Source organism: Cornus florida, unplaced genomic scaffold (assembly GCF_030987335.1).
Source record: "Cornus florida cultivar Cherokee Brave unplaced genomic scaffold, ASM3098733v1 CherokeeBrave_3.0.0_Hap2_Chr05, whole genome shotgun sequence".
Lineage (NCBI taxonomy): Eukaryota > Viridiplantae > Streptophyta > Magnoliopsida > Cornales > Cornaceae > Cornus > Cornus florida.
Genome location: NW_026775575.1, coordinates 70587058 through 70609178, shown reverse-complemented (window position 1 = coordinate 70609178; position 22121 = coordinate 70587058). Strand labels below are relative to the sequence as shown.

The 22121-nt window shown below is 37.2% G+C and overlaps 2 protein-coding genes across 2 annotated transcripts; both read left to right on the top strand.

The window, feature by feature from the left end:
• Window positions 1-1339: 1339 nt before the first annotated feature.
• Window positions 1340-2761, top strand: LOC132309436 (uncharacterized). The gene is made up of 4 exons (XM_059807745.1): window positions 1340-1498; window positions 1901-2162; window positions 2217-2299; window positions 2435-2761. Exons 1-4 carry the CDS (start codon window positions 1340-1342, stop codon window positions 2759-2761), a joined length of 831 nt encoding a protein of 276 aa, XP_059663728.1.
• Window positions 2762-12250: 9489 nt separating this feature from the next.
• Window positions 12251-20190, top strand: LOC132306800 (protein root UVB sensitive 2, chloroplastic). The gene is made up of 10 exons (XM_059804374.1): window positions 12251-12386; window positions 12557-12682; window positions 15666-15754; window positions 15847-15931; window positions 16248-16307; window positions 16397-16490; window positions 16676-16773; window positions 16961-17140; window positions 19219-19341; window positions 19427-20190. The coding sequence occupies exons 1-10, from the start codon at window positions 12375-12377 to the stop codon at window positions 19850-19852; spliced, it is 1293 nt and encodes a 430-aa protein (XP_059660357.1). The 5' UTR covers window positions 12251-12374; the 3' UTR covers window positions 19853-20190.
• The last annotated feature ends 1931 nt before the right edge of the window (window positions 20191-22121 follow it).

Genomic DNA, 22121 nt, shown 5'->3' with positions numbered 1-22121 from the left:
GCCTATAATCTCCTTTTAGGCCGAGATTGGATTCATCCTAACATGTGCATCCCATCAACCTTGCATCAAATGGTGATTTTTTGGGATGAAAATGAGGTAAAAATTGTTGAGGCCGATAACAAACCTTTTATAGCTAGGGTGTATTCGGCTGAGGCTGCACTTTATGAAGAAACTGTTGTACCTATCAAATTTGTTGGCATTAACAGGATGGGACGACCAGCAGCGGCAACAATGAAGAAGAATTTAATTAATGCTAATATTAAAGAATTATTGTCAGAAGCAGCTCAGCCGAAAATTGATATTTTCAGGTCGACCATCAAGGACATTGAAGATGTTACTGATGGATCACAAAACCAATGAAGAAAAGAAGCAGCAAGCTTTCAGGGCCGCTTGCATAAGACTGAAAGCATATCTGGCTGAGAAGAGATTGGCTAGAGAAGAACAGCTATATGAAGAGGTATCGGCCAGCACGGCCGATATAATTGAAGAAGGTTTCGAAAAACTAGATGTAATCCAACTTGAAGATTTGGAGTCAGCCCCTTCCAGGATGGAAGATAATAAAGCAGAGGTGCAAGATCCTTTATTGGAAATAAATGTTGGTACTAAAAAAGATAATCGGCCATTATTTGTTAGTGTTTTGCTTAAGCCTAAATTCCAGGCCGATTTGATTAAATTATTAAATGAATATAAGGATTGTTTTGCTTGGAGTTATGAAAAGATGCCTGGCCTGTCTAGAAAATTGGTAGAACATAGATTACCGATCAAGAAAGATTTTCAGCCATATAAACAACCACCAAGAAGGATGTCTTCGGAAGTAATGCTCAAAATTAAAGAAGAAATTGAGAGACTTCTTAAGGCAGGATTTATTCGAACAGTTAGGTATGTTGAATGGCTGTCTAATGTTGTTCCGGTAATGAAGAAGAATGGCAAACTTAGAGTTTGTGTGGATTTTCGCAATTTAAATAATGCCACTCCAAAAGATGAATATCCAATGCCTGTGGCCGATCAACTTATTGATTCGGCCGCTAAGCATGAAATATTGTCTTTTATGGACGGCCATTCAGGTTATAATCAAATCTATTTAGCCGAGGAAGATATTCATAAAATGGCTTTTAGATGTCCTGGGTCAATTGGTACTTTTGAGTGGATTGTGATGCCATTTGGCCTAAAAAATGCTGGGGCTACTTATCAAAGGGCAATGAATTCTATCTTTCATGATATGATTGGCCGATTGATGGAAATTTATATAGATGATGTAGTTGTGAAATCATCGGCCAAGAGATAGCATTTGGAACACTTGAAAAGGGCCTTTGAAAGGATGAGGATTCACAAATTGAAAATGAACCCATTGAAGTGTGCATTTGGAGTTTCAGCCGGGAATTTCTTGGGGTTCTTGGTACACAAACGAGGTATTGAAGTTGATCAGAACAAGGTCAAAGCTATTATAAATGCTAGGGCCCCAGCCAACAAAAAACAAGTGCAAAGGTTCCTCGGCCAGGTAAGTTTTCTTAGAAGATTTATTTCTAACCATGCTGGCCGAGTGCATGTCTTTTCGACTTTAGTGAAATTAAAGTCACATGAGAAATTTCATTGGGACGAATCCCATCAGAAGGCCTTTGACAAAATAAAAGAGTATTTGGCAAACCCCCCGGTTGTAATGCCTCCAAGAAAGAAGTGGCCGTTAAAGCTTTATTTATCGGCCGCAGAAGAATCAATTGGTAGTATGCTCGCACAAGACAATGAACATGGAAATGAGTAGGCTGTCTACTACCTGAGTAGAGTACTAACTGATGTAGAATGCAGATATTCCTCAATTGAGAAGCTTTGTTTATCTTTGTACTATTCGGCCATGAAGTTGAGAGTATACATGCGGCCTGTTGATGTTTACATTCTTTATCAGACTAACGTGATCAAGTATATGCTATCAAGGCCATTGATCACTGGCCGAATAGGTAAGTGGGCTTTGGCTTTGATGGAATTCAATTTTATCTACGTCCCACAAAAATCAGTAAAAGGAAGGGTTCTGGCTAATTTTTTGGCCGATCATCCTTCAACTGATATTGATCCATGGGTTTATGATGAATTGGAGTCATCAGCTATATTCTTAACTCCTTGGATCTTGATGTTTGATGGATCAAGCACGGCTGATGGAGCAGGAGCAGGTATTGTTATTATTTCGCCAGCTGGCAGAAAGGCTTCATTCTCTTTTTTTTTAGATTTTAAATGTTCAAATAATCAGGCCGAATATGAAGCGCTTATAATCGGCCTGGAGATTTTTATTGAAATGGCTGTTAGAGATGTAAAGATTTTGGGAGATTCAAACTTAGTCCTTAGCCAAATTTCTGAAGATTTTAAATGCCTAAGTTGGCAATTAAGGCCGTTTCATTCTCTGGCCACTTCATTAATCAATCAATTTGATAATGTTCAACTTAAGTTCTGGCCGAGAGGGCAGAATAAGGAGGCCAACAGCATGGCCCAAGCAGCCTCTGGAATAAGAGTACCAGTCGGAATAGAAAATCAGTTGATAAAGATAACACGAAGATCTTTGCCATCGGCCGAATTGAGAAATACTATGTTGTTTGATACTTGGACAACTGATGTAGAAGATTTGGCCGACGATGACTGGAGGATACAATTTATAATGTTTCTTCGAAATCCAAACATCAAGGCTGATAGAAGTATTAAAAGAAAAGCGATCAACTTTGTGCTTCTAGATGGGGATCTATACAGAAAAGGGTTAGAAGATGGGCTCCTATTATAATGCATAAGCAAGGAGGAATCACTTCAGGTTATGGCCGAGGTACATGAGGGCAGCTGTGGGGCTCACCAAGCTGGGATTAAAATGAGATGGCTGATTCGCAGGTATGGATATTATTGGCCGAGGATGAGGAAAGATTGCATAGATTACTCAAAAGGTTGTCAAGCTTGTCAAAGACACGGGCCGATTCAAAATGTACCAGCAAAAGAATTACAGCCAATAATCAAACTTTGGCCATTCAGAGGTTGGGGCCTTGACCTTATTGGTAAAATTAATCCACCATCAAGCGAAGGCCATCACTGGGTGATTGTTGCCACATATTATTTTACTAAATGGATTGAGGCCAAGGCTTGCAAAGCGGTTGATCAGCAAACAATGATTAATTTCATGGAACAAAACATCATCTACAGATTTGGGATTCCAAAAACACTTGTTTCAGACAATGCAACAGTATTTAGGGCAACTGATGTACTACAATTCGGCCACAACATGAATATTCATATGTCAGCCTCTACGCCATACTATGCTCAAGCAAATGGCCAGGCCGAATCTTCAAACAAAATTTTAATAGAGATCATTGAAAAAATGATCAAAGATAAGCCAAGAAGGTGGCATGAGACTTTGTCTGAAGCTTTATGGGCCTATAGGAACTCAAAAAGAACAGGCATAGGAGTTTCACCATACATGTTAACTTATGCTTATGATGCTGTTCTGCCTATGGAAATGAAGGTTAAATCAGCCAGAGTTGCTTTTCAAAATAATCTAACTCCAGCTGATTATACTCAAGCAATGTTGGTAGAATTGGAAGATTTGGATGAAGTTAGAAGGGATGCTTTGGATCATATCATTGCTCACAAGAAGAAGGTGATGAGGATCTACAACAAGAGGGTAAAACCTAAGTCTTTTGCTGAAGAAGATTTGGTTTGGAGAGTTGTTTTGCCAGTGGGTAAAGTCGATAGGAAATATGGGAAGTGGTCCCAAAAATGGGACGGGCCATACTTAGTCCATCAAGTCTTAAGTGGAGGAGCATATAGGCTGAAGTATTTCAGTGGCCGATTACATGACTACCCCATTAATGGCAAGTACCTCAAGAGGTACGTACCAGCAATCTTTGAAAGGGAAAATTAGTGTTAGCTAGTACTTATGGCTGACCATGTGTACCTTTATATAATAAAATTCGGCCTATTTTTCTAGGCTGATTTGGTTATTTTAATAAAAAATTTCTTGCTAAAATGTTGATACTTGTTTGGAGTAACAAAAGAGGCCATTTATTCATTGAAGTGTAAAAGATTACATCATTTAAAGATCATACACTAAGATGGCCACAAAAGGAAGCTAATATAAAAAGATTCATATGCTTGCAAATTTTTCCTTGAAATCGGCCCAAATAACTAAGGACCGATTGAAGGCCACCATGGCCTGCCTCTTTGACTCTTCCAACTGAGGTAATTCTCCACGAAGATTTACATGCTCGTGAGCAAGGTCTTGAGCTTCAAACTGCAATGTGGCAGCTTCAGCAGACAAGATGGCCTTACGAGCATGGATCTGGTCGATCTCTTTCTGAAGGACATGTTCTCTTTCTTCAAGGCCGATGAACTCTGTATTCACTCTTTCAAAGGAGGAAGCTTGAGTTAACAATTGGTTAGCAAGGGTATCCTTCCTGTTCTTACTCTTGTTGAATTAGTTGATTGCTTCATTGGCCTGGAAAATATCATCGGTCAGAGTTGGTAGTTGGCCTTTAAAGGTAGCAATAGTGGCTTGAAGTTCAACCGGAAAGTCTGGGTACTGGCTGAGTGTAGAAAGCACTACTGTGAGCTCACTTTCAAATTGAGGAAGATCAGCAACATCTCTTTTCAAGATCTCAAGTAAAGATTTTTTGGTTTTTTCTAAGGATTGTATAGGGATATTGGCTGAAGTGACTGGAGTGGCTCCAGAAGATTCACTTTCTTTCTCTTCGGTCACTGAAGCTACCACATCCTTAAAGAAATTGCTCAAGGCCAATAGAGATGAAGCAGAAGCTTTTTGTGGAGGAAATAAAGGAACAATTTGAGTTTTCTCATACACAACCTGACAAAATGAGGAAAGATTAGATCTTAAAATTTTTGGGGTTATGAGATAGTCAATACCTTGGATGATTCGGCCATGTCTGTCACCAAGAGTGGCTGATGACTAGTTACTGGAGGAGTAAATTCTGGCTGAACCACTGTGTTATCTCCTTGGGATGAAGTTTTAGCAGGAGTGACTTGAACATTGAAGGGCACCTCAATGGGATCATGAAAATCCTTCAGAGGGCTGAAATTTCTAACCGGACTATAGACCAAGTCAAGAAGAGGAGATTGCTGCAAAAGAGAAGAGATTAAGGATGTTATTAATTGAAAAGTTTGGAAAGTTCAAGTACAGTTATCTTTACTTCTTTTTCATCTGAGGAATGATCAGAAGGATCGTCAGCCACATTAATTACAGGATCATCGGCCACGTCTCTTGTAGGATGAGGGTTTTCTAGATTTTCTTCTACTTCATGTTTCTTACTTTTGCTCAATCTTGTCTTTTTTAAAGTACCATGAGCAGTTGATTTCTTTCTTTTTCTTTGGAGATGGAAGCTTTATTAAAGTTTGTCTCGGCCAATAATAGTTGTGGCCAAGAATTAGAAATCAATATTGGCCAAGTATTTTAATAATAGGGCCGATATGATTATCATCGTATGTTAATGGATAAAAACTTTTACCTTTGGAGGGGCTGGAGGAACATCAGGGATGACGACTGATTCAGTTGATGTAGGCTGAGGAGGTTGGCTTGAGTAAATTTCATCATCTTGGGGCTCAACGTTCTCTGGATTAGGCGAGGCTGATAAAGTTCCACTGTCTGAATCTGCAAAAAAAAAAAAAAAAAAAAAAAAAAAAAAGGTGTAAGAGAAATTCAATTAAAAGTTCTTTTAAAAATATATATATATATGCAAGTAAAGGAAGATTGTACCTTTGAGAAGGCTGGCAGTAACTTTGGCCTTAGCTTTTCTCTCTTTATTGATCCTTGTTGGAGCATCTGCTGGCTGAGAGAAAGGGAGTTTCTTGACCATTTGTTTTTTACCTTTGGGAGGATCCTTTTGAGGCACCTTCTTTGGGGTAACGGCCCGGGAAATTACGAATACCCCTTCAAAGGCCACAGATATGAACTTGAAAGATTCCAATATTTTAACAACAAGTGACTGGCTATCAGCCGTCCTTGTAGAAGTAATGTAAGAAGACCACCATTGATCAAAACTAGAATCTGAGGCTGGGTTCTTGATGAAGGGTTGGAATTGGAATCCGGCTTGCAGATTTGAGAACCGGGAGGACACGTTCTTTACATAGGAGTCATCTGGAAATACCACACGCCTATGGAAGTTTTTGTTGAAAGAGAAATAAGGGGGCATGGGGATCATTTGAGTCAGACCAAATTGCCTAGCAAGTTGGTTTGGATTGTAAAACTCAACTCCAACTTTTGAGTTTACTGTGCCTAGAGGGCCAGTGTTGAAGTGAAGGTCTCTTGAAAGTAAGAAACTAGTCCACATGGCCGAATGCTTATCAGCTGATTTTTTGGTAGACACTCCTTGAGGAGGAGTCAGCCATCGAGGTGCTTGTGAGCAATGAGAAAATGGAAGGAATTGGCTGATAGTCCTCTGTTCATAACCGGAGTAAAAGAAATTGAAGCAATCTCCAAACGAATGGGATTTAGGTACGGCCGATGCGTAACTTACAGAAAGTAATGGGTCATTGGCTGAAGGCCTCACCACAGGTCCGAGCTCAGGAAAGTACACTTGAAGCCAAATTTGAAATAACTAGAGGGGACCACCATAGCGTCCGAAGTTGGAGGTAAGCAAGTCATAAATCCCTCTATATAAATAGGAAAGCACCAAGGGAGCAAGCAAGGTGTTTACCTCTTGAAAGGGCAACGGCCACATGAATGAAATCCTTTGTGACTTGAAAGGCCGGTACACATAAAAGAAACTTGTTCAGCCAGGCCAACAAAAAGGCAATATGTTCAGCATCATTCACAGGGACGCGAGGATCCATGGTGGAAGTTAAGTACTTGCCATAAGAGGATTCAGATGACTTGGTTCCAGTTTGCTTTGAAGGGAAGCTGAAAGGAGAATCCTCCTCTACCAACAAGGTACTTACATCAATCCCAAAGGGTTTGAGGCCGGTTAGATAGCACACGTCTTGAATGGTTGGAGCCATCATGCCATACTTCAAGTGTAAGGAGTTGGTGGTGGTTGACCAATTAAACATGGTTGCTATCATCAAGGCCCTGTCTTGGGCGATGTTAGTTTTACTTAGCTGAATGGCATCATATATGCCACAATCCTTCCATACTTCTCCCTTCATAGCTCCAACCCGGTCGACCCAATTGATCCAAGCATCATTTGGAATATGCCATGTTCTAAAATGAAAGTGTGGCAAACTGCCATTTTCATTAGGAGGGAAGGTTTGAAGGAATGGAAGAACGTCGGCCGAAGGATAGAAAGGTGAGATTGATGAAGGAGCTTCGTCAAGGAAAGCAGGACCTAAGCCTTTGAAGTCAGTACGAAGATCGATAAGGGTATTGAGACAGTATTTGTAAGGAGATAGAGTTTTTAAGGATTTTTCTATGATGTTGCCATGGGTTGAAGGATCGGAAGGTTGAGGGATAGAGGTGGAATCAGTTGATTTAGTTTTCTTAGGAGCCATAGAAGACGTCAGGAACGATTTTGCCGAGAAAGAATTTCAGAGATAGAAAGTTTAAGGGAAGAAGAATGATTTTAGGGATTAGAGAGCATCAAGCTAAATATTTGCTAGATGTAATAGCGGATTAGTGTAGTCACCGCTTTAATTGGGAAAGATAACCATTAAAGCAGGTGGTTGGAAAGAGAATTTATTACCAAAATTTGAATTACAATTTTAGGCCGATTCAAATTCCAAACGCTTCGTATCATAAGTGATAAAAGCATTTGAAATTCAGGGGGCATTTGTTGGCATCAAAACTTGGCAGCCACTTCAGCAGCGACGTGGACCAATGGGAAGCCGATAAGTGTTAAGCATGTCTAAGAATGGTCGGCCAATGGAGAAATAGTAGAAGAAGATTTAGGAAGATATCTATATATTCAGCCACCTCACCAAAAGGGTTGTTACTAAACAACCGAGACTTGTGTTAATTTCAAAAGGAAATTTCTAGAAATAAAACGTTTGGAGAAGTTGGCTAAGGTGACATAATTAAGTTCCTATAAAATAGGGATTTAGTTATGAGAAAGGAAATTGAATCCTTATGGAAATAAAATTCAAAAGGAAGGGGCAGCCACGTGAGTGTATGGGTCAAGGCTATAAATGGTCTTCCAGTCATTTAAGGGAAATATTTCAGTCAAGCTTGAAGAAAGAAGTTGCTAAAAATTAGCAACTTACTAGCAATCTTCCAGCAGCTTTCTACCGACTTCTTAGCAATCAATATTTTCTTCAACAAAGGTATTCTATTTGAAGCAAGACGAAACAAGAGGAGAAGAGACGTGAAAGACTACTGGAGTACGACCTATTTTCAGCAACAAAGTAAAGCAAATCAAGGAAAAGAGAGATTTCAGTAAAGACTTTCCCATTGAAACTGGAGCATCGATATTGAAGGCGAGGAATGTTGGGCCGTAGCTCAATTTGAATTTCAAAAGAAAATGATTGAAGCAAGAGAGATTTTAGCAAGAAATAATTAGAAATTAGTTGGTTTTAGAACTTCTATAAATAGAAGTATTGTATTCCATTTCTAACTTGTCTAGCACTACCACAAAACATGCATTTCAACTAAAAATGTTTTCAAATGACTCTACGTCAATTTCCTATCAATTTCTTTATTTCAATTTAATGGCAATTGATTAGATCCTCGTCAACTATTTCGATTCAGCCATTTACTTTCTTTCAATTTCAATTACGCCAATTTTAATTACGCAATTTTAGTTAGGCTTTCAATTCAATGGCAATTGATTAAATTCTTGCCATTGAATCGTAGTGACAATTGATTAAATTCTTGTCATTACTTGGCTGATGGCAATTGATTAAATTCTTGCTATCACGTTTCAGTGGCGATCGATTAAATTCTTGCCATTGTGTTTGGCTGGTGGCGATCGATTAAATTCTTGCCATTATGTTTGGCTGATGGCGATTGATTAAGTTCTCGCCATCTGTCTTCACTCGGCCATTCCATCCATTCAAACATTCATCAGCCGTTGCATTTCTTTAGATACTCTAAAAAGTCCTTGCTACAAACAAGGCATAAAAGAACCTTGCTGGGAGTTCTTACTAGTCTCTCTCCCACACAATCGCCTGAGAGTCAGCCATTAGAAAAAGGGATAGACTGGTGTTCAATTACATATTTTGGGTATTTTGTACAAATACTCTGGCATGCCCGCGAAGAGTCCATCGACCGGCATAGGGAACAAAAACTGCGCGAACAGGTGGTGGTGATGGAATTCGTATTTGGTTGGAGTCGATGGTTGCCTGAAACCATGGAACTCATGGTCGACCGAACCAATAACTAATCAATCTCGAAACTCTTCATCATATATCACCATTGACAACCACAAACTCAATCATCAATCAATCAGAACCCAAACCCTAAGTTTCGTGATTAATTGTATGGGTCTGTTCCATGACGCATTAAGTCTTATGGGAGTGAGAATGGTGGTGGTTGTTACGGGATTCTGGTGGTGTTGCAGCCTGCAGCGGTCGTCGATTGTGGTCTTGCTCCTGTTTCTTTTTGTTACGGTCAACTTCATCCTCGCCATCGTTCGTGAACTATCTGCTGATTTAGGTTCACGTAGAGAATCACAGAGTGGCGACGATGGGCGGAATTGGGGCAGCTGTGAAAGGGAAGGGTCACCGCCGCGATGATGGGAGGAATTGGGGTTGTTGTGTGTGTGTATATATATATATATATATGTGGGACTGCTATATATATATGTCTGTGAAGATGATGAAGGGGAAGGGTCGCCGCCGCGATGATAGGCGGAATTGGGGCTGCTCTGTGTGTATATATATCTATGTCTACGTGTATATGAATATATATATACATGTATATATGTATGTATGTGTATATATATAATTTTGTAAATTTACAAAACTATTAAGGATATTTTAGTCTTTTAATATAATTTTAGGTTAAAATGTTATTTGGACAAAATCAAAAGGCATTTAAGTCATTTTACATAAGTTTATAATGTGAGTGATAGTTATTTTCAAAAGATATTTGAGGGTGTAATATGGTCAAACCTGATGGGGTGTGAGTAAAATTAACCCAATAATTTATGCGCTACTGAGTTAAATTAGGGTTAATTTCACTAGCAACCCTAGGTTTGGCCAAATATCATTCTCAAATATCTTTCAAAAATAACCTATGAAGCACGGACACTCCTCCCAGGAGTCCTGTACCAGTGTCGGACACTTTTCAGATACGGACATGCGTGTCCGAGCTCAGACATGCTTGGGACACGGTTCAGACACGACAGGGTATATTTTGTAATTTTTTTTAAAGATAAATGGGGTACCTAATGTAATTTTTTAGAAGTTTACAAGTAAAATTTTGGAAAAAAAAAACAACTATAAACAACAGAGCACTACACAGTAAATTTATTTTCTCTTACTTCCTCCCCCAGTCTCTCATCTTCTTCAATTATCTCTATATATGAACAAAACAATTAATTAATTAATTAATATATATATATATTTTTTTAAGTTACATGAACGGACTTTGTGAAGGACTGAAAATATATATATTTATTCATGTACATATTTAGCCCACTATAACTATGTTTCTTCTGTATATCTTCGTTTAGAATTTGGATCAACTTTAATTTTCATTTATTTTCTGTTTTGTCTTGTTTATGTTTTTCTTATAAGAGAGATGAAATTATTGAAATTGGTCCTGTTATTAGTTGTTGTTTTGTTGTTTGTTATTAGGAAAATGAATGTGCAATATTCTAGTAATTATATTTTGAATATCTAATTATATATATATATATATATATATATATATTATTTTATAGGAATATTTCTGCCGTGTCTGTATCCTATTTTTTTTAAATTTGCCATGTCACCGTATTAGTGTCGTGTCGTACCAGTGTTTTGTGTCGATGTCTGTGCTTCATAGAAAATAATTATCACTCACATCACAAATTTTTGTTCCGTTTTTCACTAACAATGACTTAATCACCCTTTGAATTTGTCAAACCAAAGACTAAAATACCCCTAAAAAGTTGTAAATTTACAAATTATATACATACACACACACATACACAGAGACATATATATATATATATATACACAGACATATATATCACACGTTACAGACAGAGATATATATATATATATACAGACAAAGACAATCTGCTTCCACACTCGCAGGAAGATATGTTCATTCTCTCTTTCACTTCTCTCTCTTTTTGCATGAATCCATTTTTTTTTTTTTTTTCCCTCTCCCTAAGCCCACTCCAATCTCACAACAGCAGCAACCATACCCCTTTCCCTCATATTTTTTTTTGCATTTTGACATTCAATCCTACGAAAATTAAGGATCCCTTCTAGTGGGTTGAGGACCTGATGTAATAATTAACTTGTACGATTTCTAAATTATGCTCATACCTAAAAGTGCCAAATTAAAGGTTTTTTTTTTTTAATTTTTAATTTTTTTTATTTATATGAAGATAGTCAGATACATACCAGATGTTATTTGAAGTTGGCTCAACTAAAATTTCAGTTAATAATACTGTCAAAGTCTCAAAGCACTTGCCATCAGAATGTACATACACATGGAAATCAAAAGCAGGCTTTAATAAAACAAAAGTTAATGGTTTTTTTCTATTTTATATGCAGTCCTCGATTCTATTCTATCTACGCAGCATGTTCAGGCGGGCTTCTTACCCCTTAGCTAGAATGCTCCGCTGGTCCGGGTCTGGCTCCACTAGCAAGCCCTTTAATTACAAGTAGACGAACCAGCTGGTCTCAGAGTAGTTCTTTCTTCCTCGTGCCGGTGAGTGAAGCTAGCTTCCGAAAGTGTCTAGAAAACCATTTTGATCGCCCCTGCCATTTCTTCCTCTCTAAATTCCAAGGCTTAAGGTTCTTCGAAGCGGAGTGACATATATGTATATACTATCCCAACCCATCACCACTCGTGGCCGCCACCACTCACACAATTCCAACCTACCACCCATCAGAGGATTGGTTCCTCAACTTGTGACTGGAATCTGCAACTCTCCACCGCCAAAGCCCTCTTTATCTCTCGGCCTCCTCAAATTGGGTCTCTGCTAGGTGGGTGTGGGTATAATGGTCATTTAGGTACGAAATAAAAGAGATTAAAAAATTAAGGTTAAAGTTATCTTTTCCCATGTATTTAACCAAACATTTAACTTAAAATTATAAATACATTTAAATGATATTAATTTTAAGCACTGTGAGTTACCATAATATTTAACTTTTTATAATATATATTCAACAAGAGTTTTTTATTGGATAGTATTATTTATTGAACAGAACCCCTTAACGATAAACAACACACACCTTCACTTGCTTTGCTTTGGAATCGAATCCTGTTTCTCACGGCGTGGGACAATCCCTTTATCGACCTTCCCTCCATGAACTTGCTGGTATATCTCTCTCTAATACGCTTTATGAATGTAACATATATATATATATATATATAGGGTATAGTTATCATCTTCGGTCACTTTGAAGAAGTTCAAATTCTTCCATTTGTAGTTGTTTCAGACTTTCCAATTTCTTCTCTCTTGGACCCATTTGCTTGAAATTTTGATAGGAAAAGATAAAGATGGGAAAGAAAGAGCCAGACGATCCGACGCCGTTTCAAGGACCTGTGTTCTGGATTGAAACCTCCGACGCCGTCTCTCGCCGCTACCAATTTGACTCCCACGGCCTACTATCTGTGAGTCTCTCACTTTCTTCATACTTTAATTTTCCAATATACAAATTCAAACAATATATATATATATATATATATATATATATATATATATATATATACACTTTTATGCTTCATTTCTTATTCTGTATTTACTAAATTGACTATCCATGAATAGTAACTGGCACTTTTGAATTTGATAATTTATTGCATTCACATAAAATAAGAAAATTGAAAAATAATAATATAACAGTAGCTATCCAAAACCGTAAGATCACTTGAAATCATCATTTTCGATACTTAGGATCAGTAATAGAAGAAAAGGGGAAATAGATTATGACATTACTAGTAGGATTGAAGTAGGTTGGACCAAATGGAGATAAGCTAGTGGTATCTTATGTGATAGAAAAATTCTAAACAGGTTAAAAGGAAAATTTTATAGGACGAGCATAAGGCCAGCTACCTTATATGGGGTACTGGGGTAGGGTGTTGGACGCTAAAAGAGGGATAAGAACAACGGATTCACGTAACTGAAATTATGATCCTGAGGTGGACAATAAGACTGAGTAGGAAAAATAGATATATTAATCAAAATGCGAGGGAGATTTTAAGAACAGCGCCTATTAGTGATAAAATAAGAGAATAAACTTAGGTGGTATGGACATAGAACGTAGACCCATCAATTTGCCCGTAAGAAAGGGAAGAGTAGTTTGCATAGAAAGTAAGACACCGTGAGACCAGCCAAAACTAATGTGACTTAAAAAAATTAAATATTAGAGGAGACACGGTGTATATAGAATAGAATGGAGAGAGAGAATTCATGTGGTCAACTCCATTCACATAAAAGTTACTTACATGTTGTAAAATACAAGTATTTAGATGATGATGCAATAGTTCTCTTCAGACAGTAAAACAATTAATGGATGTAAACGGCAAAGCTCAAGTTAATAAATGTGGAACCCGAACATAGTCATGTTGGATGCTACTAATTCTGGGTTTGTGTTGGTACATCTACTTCCGAGTGTTTACTGCCTATCGGATGCCGAGAGGAATTCATTCTTATAAGACCAGAATTCCCAAGAGTACTTTCTTCTTTGTTCTTTGGTTATTTGGGTAGTTTGTTTCTGAATATTTGAAATAAGTGATCTTCTCATGTTAGATATGTTATGATCTTTGCAAGGAAGCTTTCAAACTGATATTATGGTTGTGATGTTGGCGAATCTAAGCAACAAATGGCATTTGGGAACATTTTACCAGACACCTATCTGGCTTTGTAAAGTAGTGATGTATGTACTTCTTGTTGAATTTCAAAAATGGATGTGATATAATATCAAAAGTTGATAGATCATCGATGGTTGACATTAGAACAAAAGCCAGTCAAATTCTACCATTGGCCCAGGTGGTATAACCTCTCATCCCCAGTGGGAAAGTGAGGGTTCGATCCCCATGTGGGCATTTGTGAGGGTCTGTGAGTGTATGCGTGAGTATTTACCTAATAAATATAAGTAAATAAATAAATAAATAACAGTTAAAAGAATCGTAGTTTAGCTCATAAGGTGGTGAAGGGAAGAATGGGCATTATATTATAGGTTGAAGTTGATTCTATATTGCACATGTTTGCCACATAAGTCAACCTCAACTTGATTGATTGCAGTCAAATTTGCTTCCCATTTTAAACTGGCAGGAAATTGAAGTTTGATTGATCTGGTGTAATGTTTCCAGTTTAATGGAATCATTTTCTTGTTGAGAGATTAGTGAATATGTTATTGCCAGCTTTCTGTTCCCAAACATAGAATCTCAAAATTGAAAATTTATCATGGAGGCCACTCTGCAGGTTAGTTGAATGGCATTTCTATATATATACGGCATTACAGCTGTATACTGAAGTGCAATTAAAAGTTCAAAGCTAAATATTATATCTATGCTTGAGCTATCTTAATCACGAAGAGGTTAAACTAGTGATTTGATTTTTTATTTTTGGTAGTCCAAAGTTGTTAATGCTGTTGTTCTAGTCATGATTGCATGATTCTTAATTAACCAAATGCTTTGTTTGAAGAACACAACGTGTCATGGATAACAAAATTCTTCCACCTTAGATGAAGCTTTCAGATATCAAGGACCAGAGCATCTTCTTGCTTCTGCTAATCTATAAAAGAACCCATGTGATCTGTGCAGGTAGAAGTACGAATAAAAAAAAAAAAGAAAAAAAAAAAAACATTTACAGTCACAAGCCTGTGTAATTCAATTGCAATTTGGCTATGTGTGCTGGCAACCAGCAGTAGGCATCACATGCTAGATTGCAAGCGCATGTTCCCATAACTTGATGATTTGAATCCATTGAACTTCTCTTGCGCCACTCGACCAAAGTCTTCTTGCTCCACTTGACCAAAGTCTAATCATGCCCTTTGCTACAAGAAACTGTCTCCTGGCAACCATGTCTTCATTAACGTTTTCATTTTTTTTACTATCCAATCCATGATCGCAAACACCGTCTAACCATATCCTTTCATTGTAACTATTTCAAATCTCATTCATCCATTTACTCTTTGTTTTGTGCATTTCCCAGACACCCTTCACAAAACAATGGGCAGAAAATTTTCCTATCGCCAAACTAAACATGTGCACTTTTTTTATTAGCATCCATTCCAATTCAAGTTGATGGACGCCAACTTTTCCTTCCCCACCACCACACGCAGATTCTCACTTAGTCAGAGACAAGGGTAGCATAGGCATCTATTTAGTCATTTAAGTTGTGATGAGGTGCTCTATTTTTGGAAGGTGATATCTGTAGTTCGTGATAGTCTCATGACATGCATCTGTGATGAATGGAACATAACTTGACGGATTATAATGTTGCATGGAGCTTGATTCCACCCTGAATGTTATTAGATGCCTTTGCAGGTCAACGTAGGTGAAATTTAGTAGTATTCTTCTGCAGTAATTGTTTTAGACATCTAGAATATGCTTTCAAAACTGATTGACCTGGAAATTTTGAGTTCATTTGTAGGTGAAGGTGGTTGATGACTCAAGACCAGTATTTCATAGAATGGTTGAATCCTTCCTGAATCAATTTTTTCCTTCAGGTTATCCATATAGGTGAGTTAAATTGATTTATTCTTGTCTGAACTACAAGCTTGGCAAATGCATTCAATATTTTCACTTTAGCTACCAGTGCTATGCTTGTGCAGTGTGAATGAGGGGTATCTTAGATACTCACAGTTCCGGGCTTTGCAGCACTTCTCCAGCGCAGCATTATCTGTGCTATCAACCCAGGTCTTCCTCTAATACCTACAAAGCATTTGCAGAGAAACAGAAGAGCTGTTTATTTTTTTTTACTTCCCAAATTATTGATTTTGACATAGAATTTTACACCAAATAGTGGAATGCAAAATTTTCCCATGGAACACAAATTTCCAGCTCTTCTTGTTTGTTTTCTCTTTATTATCTGTGTGTCTTTGTGTGTGCATTTACAGACTTGATGAGGTTCAAAATTATTCACCTTTTGGCAAAATACCATCTTTTTTACTTAAAATTTGGAATAACCACCTCTACTGTGGGGGAATTTCTTAATGTTCTTACTCCTTTGCAGTCACTGCTATTTGCTGCAGGCTTGCGACCTACACCTGCACAGGCAACTGCCGTGAGTTGGGTAAGATATTAATTTGCTTGACAGCTACAGAAATCCTACTCCTGTGGGCCTTTTGTTTATGAATATTTTGATTGTGTTGATACATGCAGATTTTAAAGGATGGCATGCAGCATGTAGGAAAGCTCATATGTAGCAATTTGGGTGCAAGGATGGATTCGGAGCCCAAAAGTTGGAGAGTTCTTGGTATGCATCTTGGCTCCAGAAAGTAGTGTTTCTTCCCCCTCCCGCCCCCCTCCTCTCAAAATAGTACTATAACCTGTTCCTCTTGCTACTACTGTTGACTGTTAAGTGGAATTGCATAATTCGATTTTGTGGCTTGCCATAATGTATCCCTTCTAGATTTAATGAAATAAGCCTCTACCATGCAGCTGATGTGCTCTACGACTTGGGCACTGGCTTGGAAGTTCTTTCCCCCTTGTGCCCACACCTATTTCTTGAAATGGCAGGCCTTGGAAATTTTGCAAAGGTAAGTTCTTCACACATTCATAATTTATATGGATGACTCTAACCACTCTCAGCAAAAAAAGCAATAAATAAGTACTTTTGTTTTGTAATTTTGTTCATTGAATCATTCTCTCATCTCCAAACTTGTATTAGTTCTTCTGTTCGCACATCTACGTGAAACTTTATTTTCTTTGTGGTTGGTTTGACAGGGAATGGCAGTTGTTGCAGCAAGAGCAACAAGATTGCCAATATATTCTTCATTTGCTAAAGAAGGCAATCTTAGTGACCTATTTGCAAAAGGAGAGGCCATCTCAACTCTTTTTAATGTTGTTGGATTAGGAGTAGGGATTCAGTTAGCAGCTACCATCTGTTCGTCAATGCAAGGAAAGGTACATTTTCGGTCATTGTATATTATTTTGGATATTTGCATTCAACTGCTTCTAGTTTTATTTTATTTTTTCCCCATAAATTAATAATGGTCATGACATCATATCCAAAGTCTTTCATGTATTGAAAACAATTTACACGGGAAAATGGGTTTTTCTGGGTTTTTCTTTAATCTTATTGTTACCAATGTCCTTCACTGAAAAAGATGAAGTTTGATGGAGTTGACATTCTGTGGTATAATTGCAGATCAAGACATGCCTGATGCAGCTTTAATTCCTGTTCTTTCTCTATTTAATATTGTTCTTCTTGTTGTTTTGTGTGTTTGTGGAGGGTGGTGGTGGATGGTCTAACTATATTTTTTGCAGTTGGGTCCAATGCCTACTTATATGTATAAAAAAGCAAAACTGCTCAAATTAAAGTCAAAGATTGAGCTAATATTCTTTTATGGTTTTATTTGTGGTGTACTTTTCATAATATAGGATCTTAACAGTTTATGTTTTAACAAAGGATCACGATTCTAACAACTTCTTTGTGCTTTTATATAGATAAAGTATGTTTTTCTTGGTGGGGGTGGGAGGGAGAACATTTTTAAAACGAGTGTCCCGAAAATTCTCAACTCTGCACAAATTGAACAGTAAACACGCTAGATTTGCAAAAGTGGAATGGATAAGAAAATTTATTTATGGTTTCTTAGTGTAAGCATTATTTTGATACCACAAAATTAGCCCCATTTTTCTTCGTTTGTCCAATATCATGTAAAGGCTCTTATGTTACATTCTGCAACGTTTGGCTTAGCATATTATGAAGACCTTGAATGCAGGGCATTTCCAAATATATATGGGGTATTGTACCATTTTAAATCTCTTATGATAGTATGCACCTTATCAGTGTAAATTAGCCCCATTTTTCTTCGTTTGTCCAATATCATGTAAAGGTTCTTATGTTACATTCTGCAACGTTTGGCTTAGCATATTATGAAGACCTTGAACACAGGGCATTTCCAAATATATATGGGGTATTGTACCATTTTAAATCTCTTATGATGGTATGCACCTTATCAGTGTGTATTTTTTATTTTTTTACTTTTTATGGAACTATTAATTTTTTTTTTTCCTAGTTGATACTCACACACACTCGTCTCTTCTGAGACTTGAACCTCTGACCTCCCTTTGGGAAGTAAGACGCTGATACCGCGCTATTCTGAAGCTATTTGGAATAGAACCACCAAGTTTTGAAGTTATGTCCCCTCTGACTGTTTCCTCCGAATACACAATTTGAATATGCTGGTGTGGTTTCGACGATTATTTACAGTATTCCCATTTTGAAATGGAACGATTTAATGAACTCGATGCTGGGACCATTGCAGCAGTCTCTCAAGTTCAGCAAGAAGCTTTCAGGTTGGAAGAACATCAGATAAATTTTATTTAGTGAACACTTAATTAATAGGAGGTTGATTTATTTATTTTTTTGATAAGTAATAGGAGGTTGATTTATGAATCAAGTGTTAACCATATTCAGACAATATCGAAAATTTTACTTCGGCCTTTTGAACTCATTGGTGCAACGGCCCAGTTGCTGATTCCAGCATTGTTTTAACCACACTCTGGAACCTGGAGCCCTGATGCAATGAGTTTATTTTGCCAGGCTTCTAAGATATCCTGGAAACTGTAGATGGCACCATTTATTTATTGTAGTCTCCTTTTGGTAAATGGCAAGGTTTTATCCTTTTAACTTAAAGTAATATTCTGTTTTTTTTATTTTTTTATTTTTTATTAATCAAATGATTTATAAAAACTAAAAACAGTTTAAAAGAAAGACATTAATATAGATGTACAAGGCTTCAAGTTTCTAGTGGATACCAGAAAAGTTAAGAGTAAAAGGAAATTTGAAGCATGGTATCAGTGCTTGATAATGTTGATACAAGTCATGGGTAATTCCAGAGCAGTATGAATCACTTCTTCACATGGGTTGTGCTTTACTAGGACTCTTTTGGTTTTGTTTTATATGAAAGATATAGTGGATCATGTCGTTCTTTTCCTATGAGAAAAATAGTGGTACTGATCATTGATAAATTTTGCAGTTGGTTGTTGGATCTCTTCTTTCTGTTATACATGTTTACTGTGTCTCGGAAGAAATGCGAGCTACCCCTATCAACACATTGAATCCACAGAGAACTGCAATGATTGTGGCTGATTTTCTTAAGGTTTATAGCCAAATCCTGCACTTTAATATATTTATTTGTAATATTTTTTTCATTTAGGAGGTTCTTTCACTGGTGTCCAATTTAGACAGGAAAAATATCAAGCCCTGCTGACCTAAGATACAGAGAAGATCTTCTATTTCCCGGCCGTCTCATAGAGGACGCTGGAAATGTTAAAGTGGGAAGGTCTCTGCGCAAGATTGTCAAGCCTTCAAAAGTTCGCGAACTTAAAGAAATATTCCCTGAGGAGAAATTTTTTATAAATCGTGGAACTAGATGGACCGACATGGTATTGGAGCACAGTGCTACTGGTGAAGATGCTTTGAGGGGATGGCTTGTCGCTGCATATGCTGCAAACCTCGAGAAGTCTGTCCCTGAGCCCACTACTGCTGTTTTACCGGAAGCCTATGAGAGGATGAATGACGTGTTCTATCCATTTCTCTCCGAACTGCAGGCTAAGGGGTGGCATACTGACCGGTTTCTTGATGGAACAGGAAGCCGTTTTGCGTGGTAGTACGATATTGTTTCAGGTAACCCATCGAAATTTTTGGGATAGAGATTATCTTTTGTGATTTTAGTACTGTATTAGAGAGATTGAGGAGGCAGGGGTATGTTCTTTGCACTTGTTGATTGTACAGACTCCCATTAGGTCTCATATGTTAATATTCTTGAAGGAGAAGTTTGAAGAAGAAATGGAAGGTTTTTGGGTGGTATATTCTCAAATTACTTGGACACTTTGTGTTGTTTGAAATTGATCTCAACTAGATCACTGATGAGGCTGATGATCTGTGAAAGCTCTGAACTGTGATAGACTAGAATAAGTAAGCTCAATTGAAGAATGTTTCTTGTCAAGTTTGATAATCTTGTATGTCGATTAGTTTGTACTACTCGTTTTTATGTTAATCTCTCTTTTGGAAATATATAATTTCGATATATATATACAAAATTGCAAATAAAATCCAGCTGTTAAATTTCTAGAAAATTAAGATTACTCTTATGTATAAAACGGCTAATATCATCTGGGCAAGTAAGCGCGGGTGAGTCTTGCCGACTTAAATTCAAATGGTGGGCACATGATCAGTGCTGTGAGTTGTACCTTAACTGAGCTTTTATGTTGGACCTGACATTTCATTTCAAGTGGGCCCATCCTAAATAACATATTGGATTTGGATCTTCTTCATTGCTAAAACGGACTTTTTATTTGGGCTCGGCCCAAACAAGAACTCAACAGTCCATACTCGCAGAAATGACATTGGTCTCCAACCCAGAAACCGCGCTAAATGATCTTTTGTTATTGTTTTATATATTTATTTATTTATTTGTCTGAGTATTGAAATTTCCTAGAAAAAAAAAAAAAAAAAAAAAAAAAAAAAAGGGGGGGTTGGAATGGGGTGTGTGAGAGTTTCAGGGCTTCCTTAAACCCCGACTTGGTCAATCATGGGTCCCACAGTCCCACATTGACCCTTAAATGGTCTAAATTACCCCTCTCAAATAAACACACGCTATAAGCTACAGCTATGCATTTAAACGCACAATCACATAAACATAAGCCAAGTAATAAAACATGGAATGCAATGAACCTAAAAAATAGCTCGGGCATGGGGCCCACATGGGATCTTCTGAACCACAATTCAGAAAAATGCCAAAACAACTTGAAATGCATTTATAAGATTTTTAAACTCCAAAAAAATCCTAAACAACTCTTGGAACCTACATGGCACACTAAACGGTGTCGACAAAACGAGGCGAAACATAAATAAATATGAAAAAATTGAAAAATGCTAAAAAAAATTCAAAATGTCATAGGTCGTTATAGTTACACTCCGTGATGATGAGAACAACCATTAGGAAGGTAAGTGAGTGTGTGAGAACACTTGTATGGTTTCAAAATTAGGCATTTAGAGAAAATTTTCTAAGATAAATGTTGTTTTTCCATTCTGCCCAATTTGAACCGGTTCTGAGTCATGGAATCGGTTCAACTTTCAAAGGTTTTTCAATTTGGCCTATTGAAACCGGTTCAACTTTTAAAGGCTTTCTAATGGATTGCAAATCTGGCCAATTGGAACCAGTTCTGAGCCTTGGAACCGGCTCAACTTCGTTGAACGAAAGAGCAACTTTAATTCCTAGTATATATGTTTTGACTTTCTATTTTGGATAAACTTTTGCAATAATGACCATGCACGAAATTGACTTGTTTTTGAAGTATTTTTAGGTCATCCAAAAATCTATATAGTTTATCTTTTAATCTAAAATTAGTACGACTTTTGAGAATGTAATTTTTCAACTATTTTGAGAGAGCCTTTAAGAGATATTTTTTAATTCAGAAAATCAATTTGACTTTTTTTGATTTAATTTTTTAGAGCACACACATAAACACAAGAGTAATTTAGGAGTGATATTCTCTACCTGATCAGAATTGGAGTATAATTGAAGATTCAGAAATTCCGATAAGCAAGATTTTATCTACCTTCACATAAAAATTAGATTTAAAGAAGAGAGGTATTTTAATCATATTTTGAAATAGTCAAGGCATTCACGGAATGTTATTGATTGACCAACAACTTTTCTATAAGGTTCAAGGAGTAAGTCTGAAGTTGCGAGCTGTTAAACGAGGGAGTCGCAAAACCAGGGGCGATCGGCAAATTGGGTCTTGGTAGAGTGAAGGGATGTGATCCTGAATCAAAGTTCAGTGTACTTTGCTTAATACATAGTGGATAGATTCGACTGGGATAGCATGAAAGTCTTTGAGGTTTTTCTAATTGGTTTTCCTCGCTAAAAATCTT

What these genes read in the sequence shown, in the direction of transcription:
- LOC132306800 (XM_059804374.1), top strand. An exon ending in TATCTGTGCTATCAACCCAG is followed by an intron (nt 15,932 to 16,247) that starts GTCTTCCTCTAA and finishes ACTCCTTTGCAG; the next exon opens with TCACTGCTATTTGCTGCAGG. An exon ending in GCCTTGGAAATTTTGCAAAG is followed by an intron (nt 16,774 to 16,960) that starts GTAAGTTCTTCA and finishes TTGGTTTGACAG; the next exon opens with GGAATGGCAGTTGTTGCAGC.
- LOC132309436 (XM_059807745.1), top strand. Translation starts at nt 1,340, where the DNA reads ATGAACCCATTGAAGTGTGCATTTGGAGTTTCAGCCGGGAATTTCTTG. An exon ending in TGCAAAGGTTCCTCGGCCAG is followed by an intron (nt 1,499 to 1,900) that starts GTAAGTTTTCTT and finishes ATTCTTTATCAG; the next exon opens with ACTAACGTGATCAAGTATAT. An exon ending in GGCTGATGGAGCAGGAGCAG is followed by an intron (nt 2,163 to 2,216) that starts GTATTGTTATTA and finishes CTTTTTTTTTAG; the next exon opens with ATTTTAAATGTTCAAATAAT.